General features: G+C 37.8%; 1 protein-coding gene across 1 annotated transcript; it reads left to right on the forward strand.

Annotated features, from left to right (window-relative positions):
* Positions 1 to 4,435: 4,435 nt before the first annotated feature.
* On the forward strand, positions 4,436 to 5,380 carry LOC125916633 (olfactory receptor 6-like). Its single transcript, XM_049622962.1, has one exon. It carries the CDS (start codon positions 4,436 to 4,438, stop codon positions 5,378 to 5,380), a length of 945 nt encoding a protein of 314 aa, XP_049478919.1.
* Positions 5,381 to 10,868: the final 5,488 nt, after the last annotated feature.

A 10,868-nucleotide genomic window follows, 5' to 3' on the forward strand; every position in this document is an offset into this window, starting at 1 on the left:
TTGCTTTCACATACATATTATTTTTGAAACTAACATTAATGATATGATGTTAACAAATGAATTATTGTTATCCCATTATATGAGTGAATAAACTAAGGAATAAGGCAATTTTAAAAAGGTAAAAGGTCTTAAAACCAGTAGAATCCTAGATTAGGAATCAGATCTTCTCTGACTGCTGAGCCAAAATTATTTCCCATCACAGTACTTCCACACTATCTTTCTGTATGAGTCTGGAAAGACACCTCTTGATGAACCTTTTCTTAAATCCCTAAATTAGAAAGCATTAATCTCTGGGGCACCTGGGTGGTTCAGCTGGTTGAGTGTCAAACTTTGACTCAGATCATGATCTTGTGGTTCATGGGTTCGAGCCCCATATCAAACTCACTGCTATCAGCCAGAGCCCACTTTGGATCCTCTGTCCCCTTCTCTCTTTGTTCCTCTCCTGCTCGTGTTCTCTCTCTCTCTCAAAAATAAATAAACATTATAAAAATATATTTTAAAAAAAGAAAGCATTACTCCCTCATTGGAGTTCCTAGGGTGCTTTCTGCCTCTCTTTTGGTACATGTCACATCCTATGTTCATTATAGTGTATATTATTATTTTACTTGGAATACTACAAGTCCTGAAGGGCAGAAACCATGACTTACATATTTTTATTCCAAAGTATGTATAGCACAGCACCCTGCATATAATAAGAGCTCAATAAACGCAAGTTGCAATTTCTGTAACCAATGAGCAAATGAATGCATTGGTTACCTTATTAACCTACTTAAGTTTCTTATCCTGGCTTTTGAATAACTTAGTGTTGCATTACCTTGCATATAGTAGTAAGAGAAAAAAAGCCACATTCTACCCACAGGTATAAATAAACTTGGTCCAGATATAAACAGGAACTAGTAGGTAATTGGAGATTTGGCTTTTCTATCAAGGTTCCCTGGACGTAGTCTTAGCAGCACATACAGAGTTTCCTTAGAGCCAGAAGAGACTGTCAGTGAGCCTCCTGGGAAGAAGACATGGGCAAGAGGCAGGTGAGTGTTAAATATATTCACCTGCCTCAGCTCCAGTCTTGTCTTAGTGCTGCAATACCTATCATGCAGTTTAAGCAGAGACCAGATGTGGACCTCTAGGAAGTACAAAAATATACAAACCAGTATATTTTTCCATAATTAGTGCATACATCTGCAGAACTTTCCACTCTTGAAGGGAAGGCAGGTGGAATATGGTAAGTGGTTGAAAATTCAAAGTGTTATTGGTTGATCCAATCTTGATCCAAGAAAGCTCCAAGGAAGATGAGGAGGAACCTGGAAAGAGTGGCTGCAAGCACCATTATTGGGAAATGGGTACTGTGGAGAATGAATGGGAAAATGAAGATTGAATACCTCTTTACCCAAGGTTGGGGAAATGTGGGCAGCTATGGGATCTTTCGGGTACTGGACCAGGCCCAAAAGATATATTTCTTATTCCAGAAGGAGTCTGCCAGTGTCTGTCTTGTGTCTTGAAAATAAGCACATAAAATACTGGAAAAAAGTTCTATAGTACAATGAAAGGACTTCTTTCCTTAGATACCATAGAGACCCCAGAACTTAGTGCTTTCAGTTCTAAAAAACAAGGAAAATAGTAAGAAAGAATTCTTCATTTCTCCATGATACAAAATAGAACCTGCTGAGAGGAACATCCATGGCAGACAAAGTAGAGGAGATTATGACGTAACAGGGGCATACTTGAATATATGAGAGTAATATGCTAGGGAGAGGATAAGAGAGAAAGCATGAGTGATCTGTAACTCAGAGCTCTTCTAAGATACTATAGTCCTGTTCGGGAAATTTGGCTTCCCTCATTCCCCCAGAGTACAACAGAAAAAAAGATGAGCAAAAGAGAGAGAATGGAAATCTATATGTTTATATGAACACCTGTGAGTAGCATGTATGAGTCTAGTGTGACATAATATAATAACAGCTAACACTTAGAAAAACCACGGGCCAAGTCCTATGTTAAGTGCTTTTTCTGTGCATTATCACATTTATTTTCACAGCAAACCAGTACGGTAGGCATGATTAACATTATTCTACTTTATAGCAATGGATCTTTAAGTCCATAATTGTTGAATATTCTGCTCATGATGACACGCCTAGTAGCTTGTTCTGACTCTGAAGTCAATGCTCTTAACTAGTATGCAAAGGTAAATGTGTGGGAAATTCTGTGACTGATGGCGGGAATGTGGAATGTTATACATATCCTGAAGGAAAGTCTCTATATTCTTCCTGCTGAGACTAGAACATGGGAAATCTCACTATTTTCTGTTCCCAGAACTAGTTGCTTTTCTCGAGGAAAAGAATTATGTCAAAGGCATTAAAAAACTCGGCTAGAAACCACTTTCTAATGAACTACTTTGGGGTGATAGTGTTGGTTGGAGGCCTGGAGGTAAGGTACAATCCTTTTCCACCCAGCAAGCAGTACTGAGCTCTGCTCATGTGTGCTGCTATGAAAAGGAGGCAGTGGTGTCCATAATATGTATTTCAGTGCCTCGTTCTTTGCCCCTTGCCCTGAGCCATGGCCAGAAGATCTCTAGGCCAATGAGTCCCTGATCAGCCTCCCACTCTCTATGTGTCAAGAGAAGGGTATGGAGGACAAATTTGTTTGTCAGAAGGAGTAAACAATGTTCAAAAGGCAGGATCTGACCTCAGTCTTTATGGATGAGTGCGGTATTTAATAGAAAGACACATTCATTTATGTGTTTTCAAAAGATATCCTGTGACCACAGATTAAAATAGTTGGGCTACCTCACAATATTCTTCCTTCCAGCTTTGTAAGATCTGCCTGTCCTTACATTTTATTCACATGCCCTCTTGCCTCCCTTCTCCTTACTCCTCTAGGAGAACCTGAAACAATGGCTGATATTTACAGACCCAATCTACCAAGTTACCTGAGACCAGGGTCATATCCCTGGTTTTCAGACTGAATGGGTATGTTTGCTGTGACTACCCTGGGTATATAAGCCGAGGGTATGTCCAAAAGATGTGTATCCTGATAGATAGATAGATGACTTCTGCCAGCAACATACCCTGAATTCACATTCCTCTGCCCCTGATCTACTTCCTGTGGATCCCAAAGCTCCAAGGGATTCATTAATTCACTTCTTAATCTATATTCATTTAATATTTATGTGTTTTCCAGTCACGGTCCTAGGCATTGGGCTCACAGTCATGAAGGCCAGAGTCTTTTTTCCCAAATTTTATTGAGATGTAATGGACATATACCATGTAAGTTTAGGGTGTAGAATGTGAGGATTTGATACTCATATATGTTGTAAAATGATTATCGCAATAAGGTTAGGCAAAATCTTCATCGCATCACATAATTACCACATTTTTGTGGTATTTACTCTCAGTAACTTTCAATTATATGAAACACTTAAGATTTACTCTCAGTAACTTTTAAGTATATGAAACTGTATTGTTAACTATAGTTACCTTGCTGTACATCAGATCCCCAGAACTTACTCATCTCATAAGTGGAAATTTACCCCCTTTTACCAACATCTCCCTGGATTTTGGAAAACTGCAGTGTAATGAAGAGAAAACTCAATGCGTGAGGGGGTTGTGCACTGGGGGCAAATGCTTTTGAGGCACTTGACTGAGTTTTGGTGAGATGTCTCCTAAATGGAATCTTAAATCTTGAATCAGCTGATAAAGATTAGGGGATGGGCACAATAGTAAGAGGGAAAAGTGTAAGCAAAGTATGAGACTGATTGTAATGTGTTTCGGGAGCAAAAACTACTTGAATATGTCTGGATCATGGAAACCATTTACAGGGTCACAAGAGATGAGGCTAGAGAAATATATAGGGATCAATATATGAAGTGCCTCCTATATATGACATTGAAAACATTTCCATTTTTATCTGAAAGCAACTGGAGAGTCATTAAAGAACTTTCCAAGAACTATTTTCTATTTCCACAAATAAATTCTGAAGAAAGTGTGCTGATCAAAGACCAATGGCTCACCCAAATACTAAACTTTGAAACTGTTTCTGACATGATCTTATACTTCACATTTCCTTTAGGCAGGAAAGAAATCTTTGTGAAATGACTTCCTAATTAAACAGAGATCTGGAATGAACAAAGGAGAGACCATCTATATTCATTGACAAAGGACCTGGGAATGACATGAATAGTGACATTCAAATATTTAATCAGGTGAGAGGGATGGGAGTGCATTTTGATTCTGGGAGACTTTCATAAAAAACAACAAAAAGCCTTAATGGAAATGTGTGCTTGCACATTTAAAAGTGACTTTGTTTTAAAAGAAGTTATTTTATGAGTCATTTGGAGGAAAGTCTGATTTACTAACATGTTGGTCTCTTGTCTGATAGCATAAGCATCTCCATTATTTGTAGTATTGTTACAAGACTCCAATACTCCTCAGTGCTTTTAGTCATGCTGGGGAAAAACATCACTCTGGTCAGTGAATTCATCTTGGTGGGCTTCCCCACTGCCCCATGGCTACAAGTCCTGCTCTTCTTCCTCTTCCTTGTGGTCTACTTGCTGGTGATAATAGAGAATCTTATCATCATGCTCACTGTTTGGATCACTGGCTCCTTCCATAAGCCCATGTACTATTTCCTGAGTAGCTTGTCCTTTCTGGAGGTCTGGTATGTCTCTGTCACAGTCCCCAAGATGCTGGATGGATTCCTTTTGCAGAAACGGCGCATCTCCTTCACAGGTTGCATGACCCAGCTCTACTTCTTTATCTCGCTCGCCTGCACAGAGTGTGTGCTTCTGGCAACCATGGCCTATGACCGCTATGTGGCCATTTGCCACCCTCTCCAATACCCAGTCATTATGACCACAGGTTATTGTGTACAGCTGGTGGCGTTCTCCTATGTAAGTGGTTTCATGGTCTCTGTCATCAAAGTTTATTTCATTTCACATGTTGCCTTTTGTGGTTCTAATGTCATGAACCACTTTTTCTGTGATATCTCACCAATCCTTAAGCTGGCTTGCAAAGACATGTCCACAGCTGAGCTAGTGGACTTTGCTTTGGCTATTGTCATTCTTGTCTTCCCACTCATCACCACTGTCCTTTCCTATGTATACATTGTCTCCACCATTCTGCGGATACCCTCCACCCAGGGAAGGAAGAAAGCCTTCTCCACCTGTGCATCCCACCTCACTGTGGTCATAATTTATTATACAGCCATGATTTTTATGTATGTTCGGCCCAGAGCTATTGCATCATTTAATTCCAACAAACTAATCTCAGCTGTGTACGCAGTCCTCACACCCATGCTAAATCCCTTCATCTACTGCCTTAGAAACCAGGAAGTAAAAAATGCTGTCAAAAAGACCATGGGGGTTGGGCAGTGCCTCCTGCTTAGCTAAGCCCTGCTGCCTTGAGGAGGAGACAGTGTTTCAGCAAGGATATCATTCCTATGACACTTTTCATGATTCTGCTCATTAGTGTTATTCTATAGATCTACATTCTGAAAGAAATCACAGCATGGGATGAGAGGAAAAAAATTAAAACTAGGAACAGGACACATTATATATTGCTTTAATCTTGAATTCATTTTAATACATACTGTATATATATTTTATAATTACTTTGAAATGACAGAGTAATAACTATTTGACATATAAGTTGGTGTTATTATCACTTTACATATAATAAACCATTTTATTCCTAAAAGAGCTCTATGAGTTAAGTATGATTACTTGCCTGATCTTATGGATCAGGACACTGAAACACACACGGAGAGGTTAAATAAGTTGTTCGACATTGCATACTTTTTTTTTAAGTCTATTTATTTTGAGAGGGAGAGAGAGAGAGAGGGAAAATGAGCAGGGGACAGGCTGAGAGAGAGAGAGAGAGAGAGAGAGAGAATCCCAAGCAGGTTCTGCACTGTCAACACAGAGCCCGATGCAGGGCTTGATCTCTCAAAGTATGAGATCATGACCTGAACTGAGATTAAGAGTCAGACACTCAACTGACTGAGCCACCAATGACTGACAATGACAGACACTCAACTGACACGTGCCCCCAATCTTGCATATTTAATAAATATAGAAACCATTATTTGATAATGGAGTCTAGTTCCACAATCTACTATATTAGATTCTCTCTATATCTAAGAGTCTGTGATAGTAGCTCTAGGGGCACATTAGTTAACACACACTGATGCCTGGAAGGAACAAGCAATACAATTCCAATCAGTAAGATATAGGTAGATGTGATGATAAGTGATAATAGTGTGGTAGTGGTGGTGGTGGTATTGGTGGTGATCATGCTATTTGTTATTGCACATTAATAATATTTTTATCATTTCACAATTTTTTTCCAATTTTAGCCTCCTTCTAGGACTGTAACAGCTCATTTCTCATTATAGGGATGGGATCAATAGTTTTATGAAAGATGAAATGATTTGTATTACTACAACTTTTGCAGTTGATATGTGTCTCTTGAGAAACTGTCTTCTGGCTCTTGAATTCTTGTGGCCTTCCACACTGTAATATGACTATTATCAGCAAACAAATGGAATATCATTACATCAATGTATGTTAGTGCTGAAAGCCTCAATACATCAATATAAAATATGACCTACACATAAATAAGCTTAAAAGTGCATACAAATTTTTCTAAGACACATGAGATTGTTAGATACCATTGAGGGATCTGTTGATTAGAAAAAGAAATGTACCAGGGAGACTTCAACAGAATTGAGACTGAAATTGAGAAAAAACTGAAACTAAAATATGAAAAAAAAATCAGAAAGGGCTACCTTGCCTCTCTGTATCTTAACCTATTTTAAGTAGGGATCAAAATTGGTCTTCTGATTGTTGAATGTTGCTCTTATAATGTTACTTTACTACCTAAGAATTCTCAATATGAATTAAATAGGACCTACTCTTTCTATTTATTATTGTTATTTTAGAATCATTCTAGCACTCATGAACCTCAATAATATCTGATCTTTTCTCCACCTACACCAACTCAATTTTGTTTTTTATTGATCCTCAAGATGAAACATCCATTTTGATCACATTAGTCACCTTAAAGTACTCAATACTTACAATATAATAAGTCTTATATTGCTTAACTTCATTCATTCATTATTTTTTGTGCCCCTATTGTTTGGACTATGACGACCTATGAGGATATACTGGTCAACAGCAACAACAACAACAACAAAAATAGACATAGATTCTTCTTTCAAACAGCTCAGAGACAAGTGGGTAAGATAAAGGCATGATTATCTTCAGTGTTATAAGTGTGGTGATGCAAGTACAGAGAAAATTTTTCAACAGAAGTAACATTTAGGCTAACACTTGAAGGAATTAGACAAATGAAAAATGGTGGGCAGTAGTGAAGGTCAAGTGTTGCAGAGATAGGAAAGGCCAAGGGACAAGAGAAGTAACAGCACACTCAAAGACCTGAAAGATGATTAGCACCAAGTGACATGAGGAAGAAAAAGGCCACATGAGGAAATAGATTCATGTTTACCTACCCAAATCTTACCAATTGTTGGATTTTCTTACTATCCAGATATAGGCATATAATAAGTTCTATACAGGCATTTTCAGTTTCTGCAAGTACTAGATCTTCAGCGCGAATCACTTCCATCAGGTCAATGGTAGTCACTGAGAGAGTGAAGCAGGGACAAGTCCTCAACTGCAGCACCTGTTCATTCTTATTGATAAATGTCCGTTTGCATTTGATTCCTCACTAGATTGTGAATTCCTCTAGGGCAGAAACCAACCTTTTTCATCCTTGAGTCTACAATGCCAGCCACAGTCCCTGACACTGTAGGCAACTGTGCTGGTTATTCTCTATCCTCTCTCCCAAGTCATCTAGTCTTTGCACCCCTTTAACCCTCTGTGTACCCCCCAACTCTCAGGGGGTGGGAGGAATTGATTCCATGAACTGTATAATTCTGGCTCTGTTGGCCTCCGATTTCCAATTTGGTTGGGCCAATATGAGACACCAGTAGGAAACTGAAGGATGCCAGGCAAGAGATGATTCCCTGGGTGGGTGACTGGTAATAACTACAGGTCCTGCAACAAGGGCACCTCTTCAAGGCTGCAGCCACCACTGGGTTTCTGCACTGCTAATCCTTATGTGACTCAACATTCTTTGTTGGTTGTCATCACCTTGCCCAACCTCAGTGAATAGTCATGGCATTTAATTCTACTCAAAAATTTCAGCAGATATCTCTTTCTGTTTCTTGCTGGAATTCTGACTGATATGGCACTTGATAAATATTAATCAAGTTGAAATAAATCTCATTGGTAATGCTTGGAATAAACATACCAGTCTAAAAACTCGTATGTGTTTAGATTTTAAATCAATAGTATCGCATAAGCAAACATTGTTTTCTACTTAAGTATGATATATGACAGAACTTGAATTAAACCATTGGGGTGCCTGGGTGGCTCAGTAGGTTAGGCATCTGACTCCTGGCTTCGGCTCAGGTCATGATCTCATGGTTCATGGGTTCAAGCCCCACCTCAAGCTCTACACTGTCAGTGTGAAGCCTGCTTGGAATTCTCTCGCTCCCTCATGCACTGCCCCTGTTTTGTGGAACAAAACCATTTGTTCCACACTTAATTTTTCACATATTTCTCCATAAATACCTTCTACTTTTCTTCCATTCACATGATACCACTGCCAAACTGAACTGATTGAGACATCTGAGCTAACACATTCAGCAAATTTAAACTCAGATGTTCAGTATATTGTTCCCAGTTCTTCTGCCATTTATTGTAAGACTGTATACTCCATTAGGAAGCACTTAGTTCCTGTCAAAAGTAGCTTAAGTTGGTTTACTTACTGCACAGAACTAATCCCTTACTCTTTCCTTCTTAGGTTGCACTTCTTTTCTTCTCAGACTAAGTTAAACCATATTTTAGGGTCTGTAAAAGAATTCCCCCAATATGTTTTTCTAGGTGCTTCTAACTCATTCACTCAGGTTTACTAATAAATAACATAATCGGGCTTTTAAAACAGTCTCACTGGCAATTGGGTACCTGGGAAAATAATTGAGAGGCAAATATTTAGCTTAAGCCTCTGACATTTCCAGTTGTTGGCTTCTAGTTTTAGTTAAGTTATTAGAATTTGGATTTCTTTGAGCTTCTGTTTCCTCATCTGTGAAATATGGGTCATAACATCTACCTTTAAAAGTTGGCATGAAGATTATATAAAAATGAATATATGCGATGAAGGATAAAAATCATATGACAATCTCAAAAGATGCAGAAAAAGCATTTGACAAAATTCAACATCCATTTATGATAAAAACTCTCAACAAAGTAGGTTTAGTGAGAACATAACTCAACATATTAAAAGCCATATATGAAAAACCCACAGCTAACATCATACCCAATGGTGAAAAACTGAGAGCTTTTCCTCTAAAATCAGAAACAAGACAAGGATATCCACTCTCACCACTTTTATTGAACATAATACTGCAAGTCATAGCCACAGCAATCAGCCAAGAAAGAAGTAAGAGGCATTTATATGCGTAAATAAGAAGTTAATCCATCACTATTTTCAGATCACATATTATGCATTGAAAATCCTAAAGACTCCACAAAAACCTACTATAATAATAAATAAATTCAATAAAGTTTCAGGACACAAAATTAAAATCCAGATATTAGTATAATTTTTGTACATGAATAATAAAGTAGCAGAAAAAGAAATTAAGAAAACAATTCCATTTACAATTGCACCAGAAAGAATAAATATCTAGCAATAAACTTAACCACGGAGGTGAAAGACCTGTACTCTGAAAACTATAAAACACTGAGCAAAGAAATTGAAGATGACACAAACAAATGGAAAGATATTCCATGCTCATGAATTGGAAGAATTAATATTGTTAAAATGTCCATACTACCCAAAGCAATCTACAGATTCAGTGAAATCCTTAACAAAATACCAACAGCATGTTCCATAAAACTAGAGCAAATAATTCTAACATTTGTATGGAACCACAAAGACCCCAAATGGCCAAAGCAATCTTGAGAAAGAAAAACAAAGCTGGAGTTACCACCATACCAGATTTCAAAACAGATTACAAAGCTGTAGTAATAAAAACAGTATGGTACTGGCACAAAAATAGGCACATTGATCAACAGAACAGAATAGAGGGCCCAGAAATAAACACACACTTACATAGTCAATTAATCTATGACAAAGGAGGCAGGAATACATAACTGGGAAAAGACAGTCTCTTCAACAAATGGTATTGGTAAAACTGGACATCTACATGCAAAAGAATGAAACTGAACCACTTTCTTACAACATACACAGAAATAAACTCAAAATGGATTAAATACCTAAATGTGAGGATTGAAACCATAACACTCATAAAAGAAAACATTAGGCGGTAATTTCTTTGGCATCGGCCATAGAAACATTTTTCTGTATATGTCTCTTCAGACAAGGGAAACAAGCAAAATTAAACTATTGGGGCTATACCAAAATAAAAAGTGTTTGCACAATGAAGGAAACCATCAATAAAACAAAAAGGCAACGTGCTGAATGGGAAAAGATATTTGCAAATTATATATCCAATCCAAAATATATAAAGAACTTATACAACTCAACACCAAAGCAAAACCCCAAATAATTTGATTAAAAAATGGCAGAAGACCAGAATAGACATTTTTCCAAAGAAGACATACAGATGGCCACAGACACCTGAAAAGATGCTCAACATCACTAATTTATTTGATAATAAATGCAAATCAAAACCATGATGATATTCTACTTTATACCTGTCTGAATGGCTAAAATGAAAAAGGCAAGAAATAACAAGTGTAGGTGAGGATGTGGAGAAAAAGGAAACTTCAGGCACCCTCGGTGGGA

This window comes from Panthera uncia, chromosome D1 (genome assembly GCF_023721935.1).
Source record: "Panthera uncia isolate 11264 chromosome D1, Puncia_PCG_1.0, whole genome shotgun sequence".
In the NCBI taxonomy this organism is placed as follows: domain Eukaryota; kingdom Metazoa; phylum Chordata; class Mammalia; order Carnivora; family Felidae; genus Panthera; species Panthera uncia.

What these genes read in the sequence shown, in the direction of transcription:
- LOC125916633 (XM_049622962.1), top strand. Translation starts at nt 4,436, where the DNA reads ATGCTGGGGAAAAACATCACTCTGGTCAGTGAATTCATCTTGGTGGGC.